The sequence below is a fragment of the Nuphar pumila genome, chromosome 12 (assembly GCF_984573655.1).
Source record: "Nuphar pumila chromosome 12, dmNupPumi1.hap1.1, whole genome shotgun sequence".
Lineage (NCBI taxonomy): Eukaryota > Viridiplantae > Streptophyta > Magnoliopsida > Nymphaeales > Nymphaeaceae > Nuphar > Nuphar pumila.
Window position 1 is genome coordinate 3,312,383 of NC_143260.1, and position 26,389 is coordinate 3,338,771.

Consider the following 26,389-nt stretch of genomic DNA (forward strand, 5'->3'; position numbering starts at 1 on the left):
ATACATTGTGAGCTGTTGATTTTTAAAGGTCTTAAAAAACAAATATATATGCTGTAATCACATGATCCAATTTTTTTTCTACTAAATCATGCTTATAGATCATATATGTAGGGTCTGATCAACTAAAAAAGTTTAAGAATTATTATATATATATATATATATATAAATAAATATATATATATATATATATATATAAATATATATATATATATATATATATATATATGATAAAATCATTATGTTGATAAAAAAAATTTGATAAGGTTCCGGGGACTCGGCCAAGTCAATGATAAAACTCGCTGTCTCCACAAAGTCTCAGATGATTTAGCCGAGTTTAGTTCCTTACCGAGTCAAGCTGACTTCTTGAGTCGATTAAGTGCTGATACAAGACTGATTAGGCCCAGTCACTGATTTGATCGTTCATAGTTTGCCAACTATGCGCCAACCCTTATAATTTATGGCAATGGATCTTAACTTGATTGCTCAGCGTTCGGTGAAGCCATTAATTTATACTTTACAGTCCCTTGTGGATTCTGCTTGTTGTTTGAGATTATGGGTGTTTAATGTGATCCTCTCTCTCTCTCTTTAAATGATCAGTAAAAAGGACCATTATATTAATTTCACTAGCTCATCGGTTCGTGGCAAAAAATGGCAGCTAAGTTTCTTGGTTGTAGATTGAATGGTTATTGGGGTTATGTATAAATTCCATTGAAAATCAGGATCTTTGATATTCTGAAAATTTTAGGAGTAATCCCGCCAAATGTCAAAGGTGTTGACGATCTCGACTACTAGTGATGACAAAAAATCAGGAACTTGTTGATTTTGGGGGAGTATCTATGAACACCTTTGAATGACTCATCAACAGATTTTACCACAAATTATCCATTGTTGCTACACACATATTCTACAAACATACTTAAATTGGCTTCCAGTTCTATCTGAATGCTGGCATCAAATATTGATATCATTCTCAATGCTTCTCTTACAAGTTGTCATGAAAATTTCTTTTGTTACCAAAGCACCGATCGATGAGAACAAATTGAAAACTCGAGTTTTTGTATTAGGTGAAGACAATTATGAATGATTTTCATTGTCCCATGCTGGTGTGTGAACTCACTTTCTTAGTCAAACATGATCTATCAATCACATGCATATTGCCAAAAGGATGGGAAAAAGATATCTCTCAGTCATGGATAGTTGGAATTTTGTTTTCCCATCGTACTGACTCATGACCTCCTTTACGTGGTCCAAATAAATATCAGCTCTTCTGTTTAGTCATATTTTATGAGCCATTGCCGCAAGTAGGGGTGGCAATCGTGTCGGGTTGGCGGGTCGACCCGACGGGTTGGCGGGTCAGCATACCTCAACCCGAACCCGACCCGTTTATTAAACGGGTCGGCTGTGGCAAACACGAACCCGACCCATTAATAAATGGGTAACCCGACACGACCCGCCAACCCATTTAATAAATGGGTTGGGTCGGGTAAACGGGTTCTCAGGTTCTCAGGTCGGGTTGGCGGGTCGGGTTGACGGGTCGGGTTGGCAGACGGGTTGGCGAGTCGGGTTGGCGGGCTGACCCACCCGCCTAACCCGTTTATTAAACGGGTCAGCCGGGTTGGCGGGTTGGCATACCCCCAACCCGAACCCGACCTGTTTAATAAACGGGTTACGCAGGTCGACCCGTTTATTAAACGGGTTGGCTTAAGGCCAACCCGAACCCGCCTAAGAGGCGGGTTGGCGGGTCGGGTTGGCGGGTCGTGTCAGGTTTTGCCACCCCTAGCCGCAAGCTCAAAGGTGGGTGTACTCTCCGGTGGGCAGGGGGGACCTCAAAGGGTTTTACCAACCAGAGGCCAGCCAATGTGTGATCGGTAATGTTGGGTTTTTCCTTTGAATTATCCAAAAAAGAAAAATGTAGACTACATAAGGGTGTTACTGGGTCCGGTAAATAGGAACTGAACCAAAGGCCCGAACCTTTCATACCATACTTGACTATGACATGATTTAAAAGAAAGATTGTTTTGGGTCAGGTTTAAAACCTGATCCGTTTTAGAAATGGCCGGTTCTTGGGTATAAAAATTTAAGACCAAGATCCGTTTTGTCCCAATGTTTTTCATACCATATCCCTACGGGTTCTTTATAATATGAATCCAAACCCGATTTATAGGATTGTTTGGAGTGAAGTGAAGGATGGGTCAAGTTGACCTGCAACAAACCCAAACGTGTTCATCAAGGATATCAACTCAAACATGTGCATTTTTCCGAAAAAGTAAGGATATAACCCAATTATCCAGGCATGGCTTTTATTAGGGATGTAAACGGTTCTTAGTCAGATCGGATGTGGCCAATACCATATTTGGCTAACTGGTTGTTTTCTAAAAGGATTCGAATTCTGATGGTAAAGAGCTCATATCAGATCCATTTTTTTACATGTAAACGGGATTTGAATATCCACCAAATACGGATATTTGTTGGATTCGGTTGCAAAAATTCAAAACCATATCCACATCCGGTTATAATCCAACATGGTTTTGTCTTACCAAATGCAAATAAACGGAATCAAAATCGGTCATATATCAGACAAAATCCAATTCATTGACATCCCTAGCTTTTGTTAGCTGACTCAAATCTAGGGATGGCAATGGACCGGGGCGGGGGCGGGGGACAGGGTCTCCACCCCCGCCCTGTCTCAAGATTAGAACCTCCATCCCCACACGGGGATGAATTTTAACCTCCACCCCCACCTTCATCCCCGTTTCATGTCCTCCATCCCCGGTTCAAACGGGGATGAGGTGGGGCGGGGCCCCGTTTCCCCATAGTTTATTGCCATCCTTTAGAAGGACTGGGGCGGGGCGGGGAGGGGATGGGGCGCGGCGGGGAAAAGTGTAAGTCCATCTCCATCCCCGAACAGGGATGGATTTTAACCTTCGTCCCCGCCTCCATCCCCGTTTCATACCCTTCATCCCCGGTCCAAACCGGGCGAGGCGGGGCCCCGCTTTCCCCCTGTCCACTGCCATCCCTACTCAAATCCAAACATATGCCTGCCTAAGCTAGTCTTAGTTGAGCCGGGAACATGTGGGCCAAAGTTGGACTCATGTCCAAAACTGAGTAGGCCTTGCTAGAGTCTGAACAATTAGCAGACCTAGGGTAAAGCATGTTAGATAAACCAAGTTAATTGGGTAGAGGGTCATGAAGTGGATTATTGATACATGGTTGGGGGGACGTTTGATTGCCTCATATCTCAGACTGGAGGCTCTAATTTGGCATGGGGCTCACACCAGATCAGATGATTTACAAACAGAGGATCCTAATTCCTTTATCTAAGAACCTCAAAAGCCGAGAACCATGAATCCAAGATTCACAATTGTTTTCGCTCTCCGTCTATGTCATGAGATGAAAGACTATTCGAATCAACTTTGTCCATAAAGAAGGAATCTCGTGAAGAGTTTGATCCTATGATGCAGAAGTGGAGTAACGTGCAGTCTGGGTCTAAGAGATTCATTTGGATTTTGGATCTGATTTCAGTATAAGCTTTTATTTATATTTGAATCTTTTTAATATAATGGATTCATCTTGGATTCAAAATAGACTTAGGGTTTCTCATGTTTTCTTATAAATACTCATTATAGGGTTTCTGAGTGAGAAATGAATGATTAAAACTTATAATTTTTCTCTGAATTTTATGCATTTTTCAGTATTTTCTTACTTGCTTTGGTTCCCTCATGTAGGAGTATAATAGCGTAGAGATTTTTTTTAGCATCTTCAGGATCGAAGGTGCAACATCTTAGCTCAAGATAGACCAGAAATTGGTGTTTCTAGTGGTAGACGGGCTTTCTACTCTCCCACTTTCTCTCTATATCCTCCTGAAACACGAGATCTAAACATGGTTCTTGGATCACCTCAGATCTGAGATCTGCAGCAATCACATGCACCCTTGGTTTGCAAAATCCTTAAACTTCAAGGCACTAGGAAGTTGGAAGAAAAGTGTGTTGGGATAAACAACCACAAGTGGTGGTGGTTACCCACTATGTGGATAACATCCCCACGAAAGATGCTCCTTCCGATAAACTCGCACAGAATCAGGAGGAACGATTACACAAACCGTTTCCACTGTGTGCTTATAAAAGGGGTATCATGAGCGACCCTCATATGCAGAAGAAATATAGTGAAAAACATAAGGAAATAAAACATCAAAGTTTTACCTTCATTAGGTATTTTTTTCATCCGGTGAGGGAACAAGTCCTGCTCACCGACTGCATTCAGCAACCTGCGCTCGTGGAGGGCAGCAGTCCAGCTGAGGAGTAGTTTTCCCTGCTCCAGTGACCACCATCAGCTTCCCTTGCTCTAGCCATCACCTGCCATTCATTCGGGTTCAACGATGGTAGCTTCAGGTATGTTGCGCCTTCCTGCTATTTTCTGTTTGTGTGCAGGCTGAACCCAACAATGGGTTATGGGCCCACGCTTGCAATGTTGCACTTATGACCGTCAAACCGAAGTTTTTCCGACGGAATTGTTGAGTGACGTCTAGCCGACAAAAAACCCCTTTATTGTCGACCTTCACGGGGTCAACCCTTTTCTTTTAAGGACTGAAAGGGGTTTTTGCATATAGCGGGTCCAGGTCAGCAATACATTGCCCTTTCTTCCGGTGATGCCAACTGTGTCACCATTTTCTTCTCAAAAATGCAAAAAAAAAAATTTAATAGTATCATATAGTTTTAGCCAATATAAACATTGTACTTAGATTCGTGAAACAATAAACAACTCAAATGAAGTTTTGTCGTATTTAGAATTTAAGTAGGGTAAAATAAGGTAAATGTATCGAGATACATCGCACATGTGTATCCAAAGATACCTTGTGTTAATGATCTAACTTCACAACAATCTTAGTTTTATCAAATATGGTCGGTAGGCAAAGTGGTTTCGTGTGTTGAAGCTCTTACCAAAGTAAGGCTTCAATGCCCCCCTACACTCGTCTGAAAATAAGCATATTAAGGGTCTTTGTTCATTTGCTTTTTCCATTAAGTTTTGTCTTGTATGAATGCCTTTTGATACATGTCTTTTGTCATGCAGTTTCTAGTCTTGTGATTTTAGATGGCTCTAGCTGTACTCTTTTTCTAGATGGATCAAACTTTAGTGATTGGAAATAAACAGTTTTCTTTACATTAGGGAATATGGATTTAGATTTGGCTCTAAAGATAGATGAACCCGCTGCCCTGATTGATCAAAACCCTGCTGATCAAAAGAGTATTTTTGAGAAGTGGGAGCGTCTGAATAGGCTTAGCTTATTGCTTCTGCAATCTAAGGTGGCTAAGAATATTCGCAGTGCTATCTCGCAATGCAAGACAGTGACAGAATCCTTGAGTGCTATTGAAGCACAATTCGTGAGTTCAAACAAGGCCAGAGCCAGTACCCCGATGTCAAAGCTCATATCTACGAAATATACTGGAGGGAGAAACATTCGTCAGCATATTTTGGAGATGAAAAACATAGTGTCTCAGCTGAATGACATGAAGCTAACCATTTCTGATTTTATCCTAGTGCATTTAGTTCTAACATCCTTGCCCTTAGAGTATGAACCTTTCAAAATCTCTTATAACAAGCATAACGATAAATAAACGTTTAATGAACTTATGTCCAAGTGTGTTGAAGAAGAAAAGAGATTGAAATGAGAGAAGGTACAAAGTGCACATATAGTTTCTCATGCACTCAAGATAGAACCAAAGAAGAATGCATTCAAGAGAACTGCTAAAAAAAAGCCAATAGAGGATAAGACATCCCAAGGCAAGCAATCTGACTCTGCTCCCATAAAATTTTTCTTTTGCAAGAAGAAGGGACACAGGAAGACAAATTGCATAAAGTACAAGAAGTGGTTGAAAAAGAAAGGTAATTTGTCAATTGTTTCTCATGAATATAATTTATTACAAATTTCTGAAAATAGCTAGTGGATTGATTCTGGTTCTACTGTTCATATTTCCAACTGTCTACAGTTGTTCCTGAGCAGAAGGAAACCAACAATGCATGAGAAAATCGTCTATTCGGAAAACAAGATGCATTTGCATGTGAAAGGTGTTGGGACCTTCATGATTACTTTAAATAGAAGCATAAATTTAGATCTTCATTAGGTCTTTTATATTCCATCATATAGTAGAAACTTAATTTCAATTTCAAAATTGGATAAATTTGGATATTATTTTAAGTTTAAAAATTCCAAGTTGTTCATTTACAAAAATTCAATTAAAATTGGTTCTGCATCACTTTACAATGGTTTATATAAATTGAACATGAAGATCTAAACCCAAGAGTCTTTAACTTCTGAATACGCATTGGTTGAGAATAAATGTAGCATGATTAATGATAAATCCTACATGCTTTGGCATCGAAGGTTGGGTCATATCTTTGAAAAGATAATAAAGAGACTCGTAAATGAAGAGATCTTGAAATCTCTAGATTTTACTGATATTAACCCGTGTGTTGATTGCATAAAGGCTAAGCATATAAACACATATAAAGAGGGTGTCAAATACAGTAGTGAGATATTGGAGATAGTCCATACGGATATATGTGGACCTTTTCTCCCCTGTTACACAAGTGAAAAATATTTTGTCACCTTTATTGATGATTATTCTTGGTATATGTATCTTTACTTAATATTTGAAAAATCTAATATTTTTCAAATATTCAAGGAATTTAAGAAAGAAGTAGACAAACAAACCGATAAAGTTACTAAAATAGTCAGGTTTGATAGATGTGGCAAATATTATGGTAGATTTACTGACATGGGGCAAAGGGAATGACCATTAATGCGATTTCTCAAAGAGGAAGGTATTGTGCCTTAATATACCATGCCTGGTAGTACCTACCAAAATAGTGTAGCTGAAAGGAGAAATCGTACGCTTAAAGAAATGGTTAGAGCCATATTGAATTATTTGAACACTTTCCATAAAGTTATGGGGTGAAACCTTAAGAACTATTGTGCGTATTTTGAATAAGGTTCCTACGAAATCTGTGCCTAAAACTCCTTACGAGTTGTGAACATATAGAAAATCATCACTGTCTTATATGTATATATGGGGATGTCATGCAGAGGCTAAGTTGTATAACCCCCACATTAAAGCCTTGGATCCAAGAACAACTCGTGGATATTTCATTGGTTATTCAGAGAGATCAAAAGAATGCAGGTTTTATTGTCCATCTCATTCACCACAGATTCCTGAAACAGATAAGGCAAAATCCCTTGAAGATTGTTCAATAGGATTAAATGCACTTCAAAACCTTGGTTTTGAGGAAGTACATGATCCAATTTTACCACCTGTTAAAGAAAATACTGAAAGATACCATATTATTATTCTTAATGATGATATGGTTGATCACTCGATTGTCGATGCACAAATCCAAAATAAACTTATTGTGGACAATGCAAAAGAGCACGGACAAGATGATCATGTTCAATTTGAGTCTGAAGAACGACCTATTTAGAGATCCACAAGAATTAAGAGATCTGTCATACATCTTGATTATGTGGTGTACCTTCAGGAGCCTGGTGATTTCATAGATATAGATGATGATATGTTGATCTTCATGGAAGCTGTGGAAAGCAAACAATCTACACACTGGATAGAAATCATGAAAGAAGAGTTAGACTCTATGACTAAGAATCAAGTATGAGATCTTGTCGAGTTACCTAAAGGAGTAAAACTCGCAGGGTGTAAATGGGTCTTTAAGACCAAGAAAGACTCCAAAGGTAACATAGAGAGACATAAAGCAAGATTGATTGCTAAAGGGTTCACCAAGATAGAGGGCATTGACTATAATGAGACATGTTCTCCTGTCTCAACTAAAGAGTCAATGAGAATAATTTTGGCCCTCATAGCTCATTATGACTTAGAGTTGCATCAGATGGATGTGAAAATAATGTTTCTTAATAGAGATCTGAATGAAGAGGTATACATGGATCAACCTCTTGGTTTCTCTAAAGATGATCATTTGGTTTGCAAGTTTAACAAGTCAATATATGAACTTAAACAGGCCTTCCGATAGTGGTATATTAAATTTTCGCAAGTCATTATGACTTTCGGGTTTACAAAAAACATTATTGATCAATGTATATACCTTAAGAAAAGTGAGAGTAAGTTCATTATATTGATGTTGTATGTGGATGACAATTTTCTTGTAACCAACGATATAAAATTGCTTCAGAGACAAGACAGTTTCTTGCATCACATTTTGATATGAAAGATATGGGTGAAGTTGCTTATGTACTTGGCATTGAGATCCGTCGAGACAGAGCAAAAGGTTTTCTAGGCCTCTTCCAAAGATTCTACATAAATAAGGTATTAAAGCGATATGGAATGGAGAATTATTCTCCTAGTTCAACCCCCATATCAAAATGTGACAAGCTGAGTCTAAAGGATTGTCCATAGGACAATATTGACAAAGCACAGATGAGTGCTTATCCATATACATCAGTTGTTGGCAGCTTGCAGTACATGCAGACTTATTCTCGTCCATATATCTCTTTCGTAGTAGGGGTGCTTGGTAGATTTTAGTCTAACTTAGGCATATTTCATTGGAAGGTTGTTAAGAAAGTCTTGCGGTATTTGCAAGGAACAAAAGACTATATATTGATGTATCATAAAGTTGATCACCTTGAGGTCATTGGCTACTCAGATGCAAACTTAGGAGGATGCCTTGATAGTAGAAAGTCTACTACTGGGTACGTCTTCTTACTTGCTAGGAGTGTGATCTCTTGGAGGAGTGAGAAGCAGACGACCACTGTTGCTCATACCATGGAGGCAGAATTCATAACATTGTACGAGACTATACCTCGCAGGCTATATGGTTGAAGAACTTCATATCACAGTTAAAGGTGGTTGATTCCATTAAGAAGTCACTGAAGATCTACTACAATAATGAAGTTGCAGTGTCCTTTTTGAATAACAACAAAAGTATTACGTCATGCAAGCATATGGAGCTGAAGTATTTTGTTGTTAAAGAAAGAACAATGAATCATCTAGTGCATATTGTCAATATTGGTACCAAAGAGATGATTGATGATCTTCTTACTAAAGGGCTAGTACCGGGATTGTATTCTCTGAACATGTATTGAGGATGGTCTTATTAAACTCTTTTTGACATATGCATATGAATAAAGTAATCACATTCAATTCATTGATTCTCGTTATTACTTGTTTATTGTTAATCTCATAAGGATTAGAAATTCAACTAAGGATCTATAGAATAGATTATAAAGGCCAATTTATTCATCAAATCATTCCCATAAAGTTTTCTGGTTAAGGGTTTATCGTCAGAACAAGTGAGAGAATGTTAGGATAAACCACCACAAGTGGTGGTGGTTACCCATGATATGGATAACATCTTCACGGAAGATGATACTTCTGATAAACACACACAGAATCAGGGGGAATGGTTATGCAAATTGTTCCCACTATGTGCCTATAAAAGAGGTATCATGAGCGACCCCCATATGCAGAAAAAATACAATGAAAAATAAAAGGAAATAAAACATCAGAGTTTTAACTTCATTTGGTGTTTTTCCATCCGATGAGGGAACAGGTCTTGTTCACGGTTCACAAACTGCATTTAGTAGCCTGTGCTCGTGGAGGGCAGCAGTTCGACTGAGGAATAGTTTTCCCTGCTCCAGCGACCACCAGCAGCTTCCCTTGCTCCAGCCACCGCCTGTCATTCATCCGGGTTCAACGATGGCAGCTTCAGGTATGTTGCGCCTTATGCTGTTTTCTATTTGTGTGCAGGCTTAGCCTACCAAAGTGAAGCCATATCATGAGGCTTGTTTGAATAAGAAACAGGTGAACACTGTACCACATGCTCAAATTGATCAAACATGACTCCATCAATTTGGTGGGGTTGGAGATGGGGAATGAATATTCTGAAATGTATAGCGACCTTTTTTAATGACAAATGCAGTGCACTGACCACATTTATGGCACATGTAAATGGACCCGAGACAGCTAAATGTGTGGTCCTCAATTAGTTTTTCACAATCCTTACTTGTTTTATTCATAGACACATATCGGCCCGGGTCGGGTTTCATTAGCCCCGATCTTGAATTGGCTCTAAAAGTTAGACCCAAACGTGAACCAATTTGAGTTGTCTTCTGGTTTGGTTCTGCTTATATAGCTTATTTTAAACAAAATGGGCCATTGGGTTTGGATATTTATCAGATTGGGTATGTACCAGGTAGAATATTTAACAAGTCGGGTAGGATTGTTTTGCATGTGAATCAGGTTGGATCGGGTTAGGCTTTAGTATGAGTTGGGTTGTATCTATAATTAGTAGGATAAAAACCAGCTCGGGTCCATAAATAGTTCAGATTTGGTTTAGTTTGAGAACTGGATAGGTTGCCACCCTTAGGCACTAGCATAATGTTTTAGGGTTAAAAATGGATTGGGTTCGATTGGTCCTCTAATTCAAATCTAACATATTATCCTAAGTTTATAACGTCTGAAGTATTGGACATGCATGTTTGGACCTTTTTGAATTTGGACTTAGATTTGTAAGAGTAATTTCTATCAGATCTAATGTTTATGCACAGATCAAATTAGTATGCGCCATATGCACCTTTTACATGCAAAATCCTCGTTTTTGACCATTTTATGCGGATTCAACATTATTTATATAAAATTCAGATCACGAATAAACTCTACTACATCAGATCTAGGGGTGAAAACGGATCAGTCATTGTGTGGTCGGAATATGGCATGTTATTTCAGGATTCAGATCCTCAAAGTAAGATCTTAATGTGGGTTAGGATCCGATCTAGATTTGCTTAATTAGATTGTTCTTGGATTCGGATCAGTATTTTAGGTGAGACTTAATTTGGATACCTCATAGGATATAATTTTGATCCAGGCTAGGATTTGGAATTTTATACCAGACCCAAGTCCAACCCAAGTTTCTTAATAAGATCTGAAATTTTTCAATGTATTATTTTACTAGGTATGAGCTGGTCTGGTTTATTTATTCCTAATTAGACCCGGGTATGATTTACCTATGTATGGTCCATGAGACATAAGTTTGGATTGGGTAAGCTAATTGTCAGTGCGGAGAGCCTTTAAGCCTACGAGAGATGCGATAATTAGCTACGTGTCTGAATAAGTATCACGGACTTTAGAGTAAGCATCGAGTTTCAAAAACGATCAGTATATTGCATTTCTTTTCAGCTCTTTACCTAAAGTCAATTGCTAGTTTGACGTAGTGAAGCTTTCTAACCAAGCACCCCCCACTCATTTTTGCGGGTCAAACATGTTGACACCCTAGATCACTTAGAATATTGACAAGGAAGAAAAGTAAGCCCAGATGAGTTTTCCACAATCTCTCCCTCATAATTGCATTCACCTTGGAAGGTGGATCTTGCTCCAAACATAGCCTAAAAGATGTCTAGGAGACCCCATGTGATGAAAGTTGAAAAAAAAAATACCACGGAGGTGGTATCCCATATGATAAGTGGGATATCAAGCTGAAGACTAGGATCGAATCCCTCTGCCGCATTGGGCGGCTGCTGTTCTGATAGGGGTCCGCCTAACCTCAGCTTGCCTTCCCAAAAAAAAGTTGAAAAAAAATGCAACGTTTTTTTTTTTTTTTTTGCAAATTGATCCCAACACTGTGGTCAATAAAGACGGTGGTAGATTAGAGGTAGGTAGCAAAAACAGTGAAACGAGATGGCAGGGGATGGAAAGTATGCAGGACTGCAAATGGATCGGATATTGGCTTTTGTTAGACCAAAACCCGAATATGAAATGTACAATGTAGATTTGAATCTAAACCTGGATTCTTAAATTTGATCCCACAAGATAAGATTAAATCCGAATTTGAAACTTTTGTGGTAATACTGGATTTGGTAAAGAACGATAAAAGCTAAATTAGTTAATGTAAAAAAATAAAATCGGATCAATAAGGATCAATTTACAAAGGTTAACCAAAAGGCATGGACTAATTTGCAAAACCCTATAAGGTGGAGACCAATTTTCCAAAAAACCCAAAATACAAGAACTAAGAAAGGTTCAAGTTGAAGGTAACAATGAATGCGGGTAAACTAATCGAGCAGCTCGTGACTCAGATCGGTCTGGCTCTTCAAGAACTAGTTCATGATTGGTTCGTATGGTTGGCCAGCCGAGCCACGAGCAGCTTGTTTAGCTTAAAGGAGTCGAGCCCAAACACAAGGTGTTCAGCTCCACTCGGCTCAATAGTTATATATATATATATATATAAAGGATGAATGAAAAACATATCATAAAGTATGGACTATTGAGTGTAATTTATAAAAAGTTATATATTTTCAAGTATAATATATAAAAATGCATATACAATATACAAATAACATGAAATATTTATACATGAGCCAGCTCGTGTTCGGCTCATCTCATTCAGGGATGAGCTGAGCTCAAGCTAGGTTCGACTAAACATGAACACGAACCAAGCCATGAAAAGAGCTCAAGCTCGGTTCGTTCTGCTCGTTTACCGGCCCTCCTAACAATAACAAAAACCACAAAAATTATTTTAATAACCATAAAATGATGGAAGTCAGAAACTATTAAAATAAACCAAACAAACCTAAAAGTAGCCAGTGAAGTCGCCACAAAAAGTGGAAAAAAAAGGTGGAGGTGCGGGGAATCGAACCCCGTGCCTCTCGCATGCGAAGCGAGCGCTCTACCAGATGAGCTACACCCCCATGATATTCGTATTGTGCATTAAGATTTTACTTGTTGTTGATCCTACATACGAGACCTGAAAGGTTCCATCTTTACTCTGCCAGTTTGCCTAGCCCATTTGTAGACCAAGCACCAGTCTTGGAGAGGATTTAGTCGCACTGATAAAAGTAGCCCATGTTCATAATAAGCTCACAAGTCAAACCAAGCCTTTCTGGGTTTGCATAGGCTTTCAAGTTGCAAGGTCGAGTAGCAGATGTGCAGATTCAGGTTGAGCCAACCCAAGTTCATAGAGCAAAAATTTGATTTAGGTTAGTTCTCTTGTCCCTTACTGGGTGTGACAGAACGGACTAAGTTGAGTTTGACCACTTGGAACTAAGGGTCTAACTGGGTCGGTTCGAGTTGGGTTTTGTCGGCCCCCATTTTTTGAAAAGGCTCTAAAAATTGAACCCAAACCCAATACAATTTAATCGGAGTTTGGGTTCAAGCCTGGGAATGATTGAAATTGTGGACCTGTATGGGTTATTGGGTTCTGGTATAAATCGGGTTAGGTATAAACAGGTCTGATTTTAAACACCCATTTTTTTAATCGAGTCTAAAAATTGGACTTCAGACTTGGCCCGATTTGAACTGAAATTGTAGCGCTTCATTGTTAATGAGTTTGGGGATAAATAGGGTTGAGTATAAAACAGATTAAGTGAAAAAATAAAAACAATGATAACCTGGTTTTAAATCATGTCAGATATTATCCTTTAACATGATCATATATTAACAAACTCTACTATAAACACTTGGTAAATTGAGAAGCTTATAAAACCACTATTTTAGGGCTTACCAAAATTTAGAGATGAAAAAATAACACTTAAAAGAAGGTTTGAGTACAAATCAACTCCGGGGTGGGTCAGTTGAATTGAAATGATGGGCCAGCTCAGATCAGATATTAAACAAGTTTGGGTACAAATCAAGCTTGATTTCAGGTCAGTTCGGGTACAAATTATATGGAACCGTTTGAGAAGGGAATCAAAACAAATCAGGCACAAAAGGGTTTTGGTCATTTTTCTAAACCCAAAACAGGCCATTTTTTCCAACAAAGATGTAGAGAGCAACAATTTTTTAGCACAATATTATAACTGACTGCAAATTAGAAAGTATAACAAACATAGCCAATTTATTATTTTTTTGATAGTTATATTCTTTTGATTGGTCAAAATCATGGTGTCTGATTTTTCAGGTGAGAACTTACATATTGCCTTGTTTTTTTAGGCGACAACTTACATGGCGCCTGATTTTTTCCGGCAACCACTTAGATAAGTGGTTTGACCGCAGTGCCTAATTTTTCATGCAACAAAAGGTAAAAGTCAAGAAAAAAAAACAATAAATAAATTTGTCATATTTTGAGTTGTGAATTGGCCATGTTTTTCATATTTTTTTGGTCTTGACCAGAACATGAAACGGTGCCAAAAGTGAGTGACATCCAAGTCTTTGTCAATAAATTAATAATGCTATCTGTTTCCTTAAGTTTTCCAAGAAAATGCCTAATGACTGTCACAGGGACACGCCAATTTGATTTTGCGTCTATATATATAACGGGATACTGAAACACGATGAGACGAACAATGAGACATAATAATATTAGTTTAATATTATTTAATAGTCAATAATATTTAATAAAATGTATTTTTAATATTGAATGATCAAAAATAGGTTTTAATCAAATAAAAAATTAAAAAAATTCGTGTCCTTGTGTATTACTTTGCAATAAAATTTTGAACTCGTGTCCTATACCCGTATCTTTGTGATATAGCCTAGTGACAGTACCGCTTGCATGGCTAAACACCAACATGCAATTCCATAGACGTTTTGAAGGAAATAACATGTTTGAATGCAGCCCAAAGCACTGCACTAATCAGGCTATCCAAATTCTTTTATTAAGTAGATCTTTACAAATAAATCACATTTTAGATTTCCATATCATGTTATCAAAAACTTGTTGAGATGCAGTTATCTTTCATATAAGTCGATCCAGGCCCATGATAATGATCATAAAAATACAGAAGCTAAAACTTGATCAAAACCTGGTCTAGTTGGCTTGGCATGTCATGCCCAAGTCAGACCAATCCATGCAACTGGGCTCAAGCCTACCTCTTACACCTCCAAGACTTTCTCGCGTTGCCTCACTTGGGGTTTGGCCCTTAGACATAGCCCCATGCAAATCTCATACCCGGGAAAATATCGTCAAAGAAAAATCTCATGATATTTTGCAAACTATATTTTTTCTCATAAAAGTCTGTGGAAAGCGTCGCTATATTAAAAAAGAACATGAGATGCATATAAAACAAAACAAATGTAATATCGTGTTGTAATATCAGCTTTTGAAAATATCCGATAAAAACAGTAATATTTTGAAAGTATCGGCGGTATTTATGACTACGAGCGGGCCTAAGCTGAGTTGTGACCAAGTTGGTGCAGGTTGAAGCAAGCGGAGGTTGTTTTGGTCATCTTCTAGTGCTTGGTTCCCAACCGTTAGAAGAAGGTTGAAAAACTAGCCGTTGGTTCCCGCGCAAACCTAGAGAAGCCAGCCTACATTTCCTCCTTGCCTCTTGTCACTCTAACAACTATACTCAATCATTCGCTCAAACTCTTCTTTCCCCTCAAAACCCTCCAACCAATTCCTCCTCCCTTCCTCCCCTTCTGTTATTCCTTCAAAATCCACCCTGTAAACCATCATCCCTTTTTCCTATTTTCTTCCTTTTTATACATGTCTCATCTTTTACCTCCCTTTTCCACCCCAAAATCTCCACAAAATTCACCCTCCTATTTTCACCATGGGAAACTGTTGTTCCCATGGGAACCAGGCCGAGGACCCACCAAAATCCACCACGGATACAGGTGGCAATGGCAGCCAGGCCGCTCCTCCGGCAGGCCCAGCATCTTCTGCTCCAGCCAACCCTCCTCAGAACGCATCCCGATCGCCCCCAAAACCGACAGTACAGGCTCCCATGGGCCCTGTTCTTGGCCAGCCTATGGAAGACATCCGCGCCAGTTACACAATCGGAAAGGAGCTCGGGCGGGGCCAATTTGGAGTGACCCATTTGTGTACCCACAAAGCTACTGGCCAGCAATTCGCCTGCAAGACGATCGCGAAGCGGAAGCTCATCAATAAGGAAGATGTCGAGGACGTTCGCCGGGAGGTTCAGATCATGCATCACCTTGCTGGACAGCCCAACATTGTTGAACTGAAGGGTACCTATGAAGATAAGCATTCTGTTCACTTGGTGATGGAACTGTGTGCCGGCGGGGAGCTCTTTGATCGGATCATCGCAAAGGGGCACTACACAGAGAGGGCAGCAGCTGCGCTCCTCCGCACCATCGTGCAGATTGTTGATACTTGCCACTCCATGGGAATTATACATCGTGATCTCAAACCTGAGAACTTCTTGCTGCTCAGCAAAAATGAGGATGCACCACTTAAGGCTACCGATTTCGGGCTCTCTGTTTTCTTCAAGGAAGGTATGTAATTCCCTTTTTCTGACAAAACAAAAAAAAATTAAGAACAAAAGAACCAATTCTGCATTCCTCAGAAACTCTGTGACTTTTGAACAGGGGAAGTGTTTAAGGATATTGTTGGCAGTGCATACTACATTGCACCAGAGGTCTTGAGACGGCGATATGGGCCTGAAATTGATATTTGGAGCATTGGAGTAATGTTGTACATACTTCTTAGTGGAGTTCCTCCCTTTTGGGCAGGTATCTTTCTTTATACATGATGCATCATGCAAGTCTATCCTATCTGTTTAACTGTATGCACCATGCACAAACATAAAAATGTGTGTATGAACACAAAGATTAAACTTACCCACTGCAAAATCAAACTAAAACCTAGACTGTAGATGACATATAAATGTATTTCTTTGTTTCCAACATGCGCATGTACAAATGTTTATGCATGTGCTTGTGCAACATGGAGTAGAACCAAACAACAAATATTGATCTTCAAAGATGTGCCATAATGAAAATGTTGGTTTTTTTTTGTGTTTGAATGTAAGCTGGAAGAAACACCTACAGAAGCATTTTCTTAATAAAGATGCACTATTTTTATGATCGTGTCTGTCTGCATATAGAATGTGTGTGGTCTAAGATGAAACCAGACTGAGAGAAGGATATAACTTTATGCATGGCAATACAGAATCAGAACATGGAATTTTTAATGCAATTTTGAGAGGGCATATCGATTTCACAAGTGATCCGTGGCCGTCAATATCTGCTGGTGCAAAGGATCTGGTGAGAAATATGCTACATTCTGATCCAAAGCAAAGACTTACAGCATTCCAAGTTCTCAGTAAGTATACCAGCAGTTTAACTTGTACTTGCTGAGGATCGAATAATGCTTTCTCATGATCCAAACCTTTGAAGAGCAAATGGAAACTTTTTCAGCAATTGATTCAAAATTTCATGCATTTACAGATCATCCATGGATAAAAGAGGATGGGGAAGCACCAGATACACCACTGGACAATGCAGTGCTGAATAGACTCAAGCAATTCAGAGCAATGAACAAGTTCAAGAAAGTTGCTCTCAAGGTAAAAAAAACTCATATTTTCCCTCACTGATGTGCCAAACACTAGTCTTATTGACAATTCACACGTCATTGTTCTTTGAATGATACCTACCAATAAATGCCAGGCCTTTTTAAAAAACTTGCACTGGTCCATGTAAATATTGCAAAATGAAGCAGAAACAGGTTAACCTGTTCTGAATAGGATAAAGCTAAAGAAAGTTGCCAATGAAGTGAATTCTCATTTTTTAAGCTATGGTAATTACAAAAATGAAGACCCACCCATCGCCAAGTAAGAAAATGTGCATTTTGAGTCCTTGAATTCCGATATCATACCACATAGTTTAGAGACGGTTTTTGCAAACAAAGAGTATGAGTTCCCTTTTCTGTTTCCATGCAAAATCGCAAGCAAAGTAGTGTAGCTCTAATGAATGGTTCACTCACATGTTGAATTTAGGTTATAGCTGGGTGTTTATCAGAAGAAGAGATCATGGGATTGAAGGAGATGTTCAAGAACATGGATACTGATAACAGTGGCACCATTACTCTGGAAGAATTGAAGCAGGGGCTAGCCAAACAAGGAACAAAGCTTTCTGAAGTGGAAGTTAGACAGTTGTTGGAAGCTGTAAGTCTTTCACACAGTCAATCAAACTGTAGCATGAATTCTCCCACATGGGCAGCTCATGCCTGTGTTCTGCTTTCCCTCTAGCATGCAGTGTGCACATGCATGTTCAAGTTGAAGCCTGTCCAAGGCACTTCCATGCATGCTTGAAGGGGTGAACCACTTGGGCCCCCAGAACTTTAAAACATAAACATGTTCCTGTGAGATAATTAATTGATGAGGCAGTTCAAATTATTACAGGCCGACGCTGATGGCAACGGAACCATCGATTACGATGAATTCATCACAGCCACAATGCACATGAACAGAATGGACAGAGAAGAACATCTATACACAGCATTCCAATATTTTGATCAAGATAACAGCGGGTATGCAGATAAGTAGCAATAAAGAATGCATTTTGTAAAATGAATCCGTTGTAGTCAGGATGATGGAATGTATGCTTACGGTGCAACTCAGATGAGATGAGCTCATCCTGCATCTCTATCTTCCTTGACAGATATATCACCAAAGAAGAGTTGGAGAAGGCTCTAAGAGAGTATGGCATGCATGATGGAAGGGACATCAAGGATATCATAGCAGAAGTTGATGCTGATAATGTAAGCTAAATCGCTAGCACATTCTATTTTGGTCACTTTCTGTTTTTCTCCCTTTATCTTTTGGAGTATAGAGCACGGCACCTACATCCCATTCAGGTGACAAAAAATCAGACTCAATTTCAAGACAAGCAAGAACACGCACACACACACACACCCTTTTTTGAAAGAATAATTTTAGATAGCCACCTAATGTTTCCAATATTACATTTGGCCACGTGCTTTTATAATATTTCAAAGAGTTGCTTGGTCCTAAAATCAGTCAATTGACCTTTGTTTAGTCAAAAAAGTTGACTGAAATCTCCTTATTGTTGATTTATTTTACAAATGACAATAAGATAAATTGATTAATAAAAAATGAAAAAAATGTTGTTTTTTATATCTCAGGCGACTATTTGAAATGCACTCAGATAAAGTAGGCAGTTAAATGTAATAACTCAAATGTTGGCTGCTTTCTGAAAAAGGTTGATAAATTAGGCAGCATTTTGTAAATTACTCTTTTTGGAATGCTCCATTGATTGTGCTGGTCATCTAAAGATAATTAAGTATATTTATGTTATTTTTTATTGTACTGCCAATATTAAGGCATTTTTAGAAAATCCTAAATTTGATGGATTAGACAAACTCTGAAAATTTTGACAATAAAATTTAAAATCTAATTTTCTGTTTCTGCACTTCAAAACGTCAGAAGATTTTAAGGATCCTGTATCATGAGATTATAGGGTTGAAACATATTATCTTTTTTCAACTTTTCCTTAAAATTTCCTTTTTCCTCAACTTCCTTAAGGGTGGGTTTACAAGAAACAGAAAAAAAATAAACCCCCTAAGAAAGTACTTATGCTGAGAAGAGAAAAAGAAGAAAAGAGAAAATTCAAACACCATGCTTCCTGCTAGGCCACACATGTAAGAAAGAGTGATGGTTTTTTTTATATGAACAGGATGGAAGGATCAACTATGATGAATTTGTGGCTATGATGAGGAAAGGTAATCCAGAAGCAGTTCCAAAGAAGCGCCGTGAGTTTGTCTAAGTGCCCTTAAGGAATCAAAAGAGAATTCTTCACAGTTGATTCTGCCAGTGTATGACGGACTGATCCAAGACAAGGATTGTGCAGAGTGTATATGAAAAGATACAATGTAAATCAATCACTGTGGCCTGGCTTCCTGGAAATCATGTAAGCATCTTTTGATGGGTGATTAATGTGTGGAGGGGGTGTGATTCTATAGAGAACTATTGAAAGATAAGAGAGTTATAAAAAGCAAAAGTTGTAATTCTAACGCATGTAGGAGTTTGAGATTTTATTTCGTGGAAATCTTCTTTTCTTCTATCATCAATTCTACATAAACCAATCTGTCAAATTCCTACTACAACTCTGCTATGGAACCATTATTTTTTATACCACTGGGGTGAAAGCCACTGAAATGATCAAGAAGATCAACACTGCAATTGATCATAGATCCAACAGTAAAAAAAATTCACATTAACTTTTTTTTGAATAATCCAAGGGAAACACACACACCCATCACAGGCCGCACATTGGCTAGCCTCTGGTTGGTAAAACTCTTAGGTCCCCTGAACACCGGAGTGCACACTCAGTTTCGACCATGCAGCAAGAGACGCCACCCGTGGGTTTCGAATTTGTAACGTCCAATCAACTTGTTGGCATTCACAAGTCACCCTATGCCACCAAGACACTGGTACGACCCAACATGCCCCGTGAGTGGGACTACACTTTCAACTTAAGGTTAATCAGTTAGAGGGCTATTTACAAAAACATGCTTTGACTTTTTTTTTTTCGATTTCATATCTATAATTCGGATCATACCTAGTTTTATTTTTAGTTACTCAGACGCTTGCCACTAGTAAGTATTCTGATATTCTACATTTAACCATAGGTATAATAAATTCAAAACTATATGAATTCTACTCTCACCAAACATGATTCTCTTTGGCTGTTTTACCCTCATTATTATTTTTTTCTCCCATACATAATGGTGAAATTGGCTTTTTTTCTTAATGATAAAATCATGAATTTGAATGAGAATAAGAACGACCAACTTAAGAATTGACGACGAGTATGCTTTTGGTCAACCCTAAAATAAATGGGGTATGCATTTCAATTACCAAATTGTTTATATATGGATTTGAATTATAAGAACTTTTTTAATATGTTTTGTAAATAACCTTTATTTATTTCAATGTCTAAAAACTTGGTTAACTCTATTAAGCTATAACTGGCTTGCAATGTATTGGGCTCCCTTTGGGAACCAGTGATGAGAGTGGAGAAGAAAACTGGGAGTTAAGGCTGGAGTTGTCAACTACATCCTCACATGGATGTGTGAATTCCCAAATTTTGAAAGAGAAAATATGAGAATTTAAAAATGAGATTGAATTGGAAAACATATTCGAATTTGAGTTTGAGATGAGAGATGCAGGATTTGCTCTTCAAGTTGCACATTTTTCCTCCTCTAGCAGGGATCAACTGCTACAACTTCAGAATTTTCAATAATTGGATTTTAGCTTGCAAGTGTCATACCTCCAACACTAATCTCAAAAGAAAGGCGCTGCAGATGGTGGGGGTACCACCAATCCTCAAAAATCACAATCGAAGGCAAATATAAAAAATTAGAGGCAAACACAATTTAAATAAAATAAAATAAAATAAAAATAAAGTGAACTCACCACACGTTTAGTAACCCAACTAAGATAATTTCAATGAACAATAAAGTTGATAGCACCTTAGCAAGGAATAGACTCGGGAAGGCTTGGATGCAACATAATGGATCTTAGGACAAATGATCTAGATTTAGATTTAACTGGTAGGTTTGACAAAGTGAAGGTATCTTATCTAAGCTAGGTTAGAGTCTCACATCACACTCAGGATTTATATGCTGAACTAAGGAGCCTAGGTCTTTGTTTATAGGTTTACATTAGATTATGAATCTAATCTTATTGGATTTGGATCTGACTATCCAGATCATGGTTTTTTTTTGTTTGGTTCTAGCTATTAGGTTGAATCCTATTAGTTAGAGCTTCCTAACTTAGAAATTAAGAAATTTGGAATTGTTTGAGTTTAGAATGATTCTAGAGGTTTCTCAATATAGGAATGGTGAGTTGGGATGAGGCTTATCTTAGTTTTCTGCATGTTCTGGACCAAATTGAGGCAAAACCATGCTAATGAGAATTCATTAATGACAAGTCGCCTATTGACAAAAAGTATACTTCTGAGATCAATAATGATGACAATACAAATATCTTTTATGACAACCTTTTTGTTCCTAAAGACCAATTGATGTAAATTGGGAGGGCCCAATTTACGAGAACTTGTGATTGTTTCTACTGTATATTCAAGAAATACTAAAAAATAAGAAAATAAAAAATTGAAATAACTAAAAATTAAAAAAATTCTGAAATTATCTCATCTTCAACTCCCTTAAAAACATATGAATTTCCTGTCTTTTTGTAGAAGATAATTTTTAATCAAAATAAACTCTAACTAAGACGAGTCCCAAATTTAAATAACTTCTTAATTAGATATGGATCTCATATAGACTCGATATAAAAAATACAATCTAAAATAATTTAAAATAAAAAATGAATCCAAGCGGATACTTTATGGACCCAGGTCTTCTGTTTTGTTCTTGAATCATTCTCCTCGAACCGGAGAAGACTTGCCCTCAAGTCTGGATCTTGCTTGCGACTTTTTTAATTTTGTTCTAACTTGTGGATTACGGGCCCGCAATACGAAACTAGATAGCTTTCTTACTTCAAAAATTGCATGGACCAAATATATATCTAAAAACCCAAAATGTTCTTTGAACTATGTATAGTCTTCTATTGCATCTTTTTGTTGATCTGGATCAAATAGATATAGTTTCAGTTTGATTCAGTACGAAGAAATCTTTTTAATCGAGAGATTGAGAAGCAGTTTAGTGCGTTGAAAAGCTAATGTCCTCAACTTCAATTATCTTTTAAATGCAAAACCAAATTTTATTATTTTTGAAGGTGAAAATCAAACTTAGAGTAAGCTTATCTAAAAAGATACATTTTGACAAAGCAAATCACCTTGTTTTAACTATAACTTCCTATTCTGGTGACGTATTGACAAGATCTTTAGCTATGTCACATAGGTGCAGGTACGGACACAAGTGCCAATGTGGCGATGCATCACTTTAAAAAAACTTTGGTGCGAAGGTGCAGGAAGGGTATAGGAAGGGTATATATATTTTTTAACAAAACTTTGGTGCGAAGGTGCAGGAAGGGTATATATATTTTTTAACAGTTTTAAGTTAACACTAGTTGAAACTCATACAGAGAGTCTGTTTGAAACAAATGACATCATGGATGTGTTCAACATGGTCAAAATAGTAAGAACTGACCATTGAAACATATTATTTTGACATGAAAATATATTTTTTTGATGTTTAAAATTTTGCTTGTAAAATCTGGCATATACAACTGAAAAACATGATCTAAAGTTTAGTTTCAATATAGTTAATGTAAAATGTGGCATATACATCAGAAAAACATGATCCAAAGTTCAGTTCCTATTAAACTTAACATGTAGATCACTTTATAAAGTGTCATGTGAAAAAAAATCTGAAAAAATAAAAATATTACAAAATTTCACTGAGAGTTCATTACCCACCATGTAGCGAACATTTGCCTACAAGATGCAAGGAGAAAATCCAAATCGTAGTTGAAGAAGTAAACAATTTTTACGTTTTTCGCTCGATCTTAACGGCATACAGAAAACCCAAAGAAATTTAGACTAAAATGCATAAAACACTAATCCACGAAGAAAAACCTTCTCAAAATCCCGAAATCCTACATGATCGCTCAAAATCTAAACTAAAAAAAAAAATCCCTAATCCTCTCTTCTTCCTATTTTTCTTCCGATAAGTGTCACCGGAAACGAAATTGCGAGCAGAAATTACGAACTTGAAACAAGAAATCGTCGTTCTCAAGTCTCCGTTTCATTGAGACGGCTGGCGGAGTTCCGTAGCCAACGCAGCCATGTTCCCGGCCTGAAGACTCCTCCTCCTCGCTGCTAGGGCTCGCTGACCGCCCGAAGAGCGACGCCGGCGGCGTCGACGTCAACTGCACCACCTGGTTCTCCCCGTCATCTTCCTCCTCATCCACTCCGCCGCTCGACCTCTCCCCGCTATCCACCTCCGCGTTCGACGCCGGCCGCCCGCCGCCTCACCTCCCAACACACTTCTCGCAAACAGAGACCGTCGGGCGGGAAGGGCAAAATGGGAAGGCTTTCTCCCATTTTCCCCAACCCCAATGCTTGGACACGTGGCGAGCCCTGGAACCGGACTCGCCCTTGTGGGCTTAGAGGTTTTATCTTTTCTTCCATTATTCTTTTCCTTTTTTTTCCCTTCCTAGTGAACAGTGGTTAAAAACGGCAAAATCTCGTTTTCCAAAAATTCGCGAGAATTTGAAAAATTGCCATAAATCTTACATTTTTTTCGGAGAAATCTTGGCAATAAAAAATAAATTAAAAAATATACAAAATATTCTTTATAATAAAATATTAATAAAAATTATTTAAAAATAAAACATGGTTTTTTCATGATAAATAGCTGTTTAAAACATAAATATCGTGTTTAAATCGTGGTATTTATGTTTTTTCATAAATCTCATGATATTTTGAAAATCATGCAAGAAATTACCATTTTAAACTTTCAGGCAATTTCTCACTATATTTTCGCGAGATTTTCATAAATCTAGCGATATTTGTCACTATGCGTGGACTTTATGATTAAAAAATCAAAAAAATCAATTAGTAGCAATGGAAGGTGGTCGACTGTACATGTAATAATAAGGAAAGCTTTAAAAAATACAACTAAGTTTTGGGTGATAATAAAAAACACGCTTAATTTTTCAACATTGTTAAAAAAACATACCAAATTTTTTTCATGCAGTCAGAGATGCCGTTGAATATTCGTACACAGCAATTACCAAAAGTTAGGCGTATTTTTATTATTGTTGAAACCTTAGGTGTGTTTTTGTTTTTAATTATGGTTTTGAGGGCAGACCTGTGACTTTATCCCATTAACTCAACTTTGTTTAATCATAACCCAAGTTAAATTCTCCAAAGTGTGTGTTTTTTTTTATAAATGGAAGATAATTTTGGGTGTGTTTTAACATTATATTAAACATAAGTGTGTTTTTGTTTATTTCCCAAATTACTTTAGGTGTGTTTTTGAAAATTTTCAATAATAATGATGATATACTTGCCAATAGAAAAAGGAAAATTTCCCTAAAACACACTTAAAGTCTTGGCCATAATAAAAAAAAAAACAAAAAGTTTGAACGTTGTTGAAAGCACATGCAAGCTGACGCTCATGAGGATGGATCCCAGACCACCCGCCAAATGGCCAAAGCTGCTTCCACTTTGCCAAACCCCTTTGAGCATGGCTTTTAGAGTTTTAAAGAAGAAAAACAAAAATGAGAGAGAGAGGTTCTTTGATGGGTGTAAGGGATGGAAAGAAGAGCTCATGTTGGGTTTTGTAAGAAATGGAGAAAAGAGTTGAATGAAAACTTTGGTGACATGAGAAAGAGTAAAAAACAAAAAGGAGAGAGGTTAAGGGTTATAAGGTAGCTTTAACCTGTAAACTCAACTTGGTTTGGCGCTAACCCAAGTTAAATGAATGGAAATTTGTTTTTAATTAGAGATTTCAAATTTTAGGTGTGTTTTTAACATTATGCAAAACTTGGGTGTGTTTTTTGTTATTAATATGGGGGGTTTTGATATAAAAAAGTTTTTTTGCATGTTTGTGTAGCATGAGAAAATAAAGTGGAAAAATGTGAAAAAAAAATGAGAGAGGAGGAAGAGGGTGGTGGTGAGATGATGGTGGTGGTGATGAGATGGGTGGTGGGAGTGTAAAAATAAATTTTTTCTTGGTAGGAAACATTCCTCCACCACTATCATGGAGGAATGTTTTCTAACGAAAAATGTATTTTTTAGAAAAACTCTCTTAGCAAAGAAGTCTCTTTCATTTGGAAGGGTAAAAAAAAACTGTCATTTTTTTTTTGCATCACTTTTCTTACATATTTTTATCTTTCAAGCGTGCCCTAAATGCTATTTTTAACTGTAATAATTTTTGTTGGTTACAAATAAAAAGATCTCTGCTCTTGAGCCTGATTAAAAAAAAAATTAAACTAAACCTTGACCACATATCTCCATGCCATCAATTTCAGTGAGCACATGCAAGTTGAGCTTAGGTAAGTGAATCATGTTAGGCCTTTGGATGCTTTTATTTTAACAATATAATACTATTCTATTTCAGTCGAACATGAGCCCCATAGGGCTGAATTTGTACATGGGCCAATGTAAAAGCACCAGTAGAGGTTTGACCATAACCCAAACCATACCAATTTATGACTTGGGTTGGTAAACGAGACAAATAAATCGAGCTCAAGGTGTTCAAGCTCCGCTCGCACTTATGCCGAGCCCACTCGAGCTCAAGCCTGTGATGAACTTAAGCTAAATAAGTGAACCTTGAGCTGACTTGTTTATAAAGAAATACATTGTTTCAATGTTGAAGTAATAAAATTTGAACCCTACACCTATCACGCTCAAGCTCAAGCTAACTCATTTACAAAAAGATTACATTTTTTTCAAGTTGGAATCAATAGGATTTAAACCTTAGACCTATTGTTTGTAATTTCCATCATTGATTTTTATTGCATACACCTTGTGATGCAAAATAAAATATACTTAATTACAATCATGTCAATAAAAGCTGGAGCCGAACATCTGTTTTTTTTATGATGGGCCCCGCCTTCTGCAGGGTTGAGGACACAACCACCCGGCCTTACGTGCCTCAACCATGATAAAGCGCAAAGACAGCCCCCACCCACCGGTGGGATTCGATCCTGAGCCTTCAGCTCAGACAGGACCCCGTTGGCCACGCGGGAAACCACCGT

The 26,389-nt window shown here is 37.7% G+C and overlaps 1 protein-coding gene and 1 non-coding gene across 2 annotated transcripts; one reads left to right on the forward strand and one right to left on the reverse strand.

Annotated features, from left to right (window-relative positions):
* Positions 1 to 12,630: 12,630 nt before the first annotated feature.
* On the reverse strand, positions 12,631 to 12,703 carry TRNAA-CGC (transfer RNA alanine (anticodon CGC)). Its single transcript has one exon. It is a non-coding gene; the product is annotated as a tRNA-Ala (tRNA).
* A 2,976-nt stretch (positions 12,704 to 15,679) lies between these two features.
* On the forward strand, positions 15,680 to 23,792 carry LOC149819676 (calcium-dependent protein kinase 2-like). The gene is made up of 9 exons (XM_089983460.1): positions 15,680 to 16,190; positions 16,284 to 16,427; positions 16,867 to 17,019; positions 17,145 to 17,260; positions 17,693 to 17,860; positions 18,098 to 18,225; positions 18,357 to 18,456; positions 19,392 to 19,475; positions 23,457 to 23,792. The coding sequence occupies exons 1-9, from the start codon at positions 15,680 to 15,682 to the stop codon at positions 23,790 to 23,792; spliced, it is 1,740 nt and encodes a 579-aa protein (XP_089839586.1).
* The last annotated feature ends 2,597 nt before the right edge of the window (positions 23,793 to 26,389 follow it).

Bases quoted from the DNA above. Each gene is read 5' to 3' on its own strand.
- LOC149819676 (XM_089983460.1), top strand. From the start codon at position 15,680: ATGGGCCCTGTTCTTGGCCAGCCTATGGAAGACATCCGCGCCAGTTAC. The intron at 17,861-18,097 runs GTAAGTCTTTCA...AAATTATTACAG, and splicing joins TTAGACAGTTGTTGGAAGCT to GCCGACGCTGATGGCAACGG. The intron at 18,226-18,356 runs GTATGCAGATAA...CTTCCTTGACAG, and splicing joins TTTGATCAAGATAACAGCGG to ATATATCACCAAAGAAGAGT.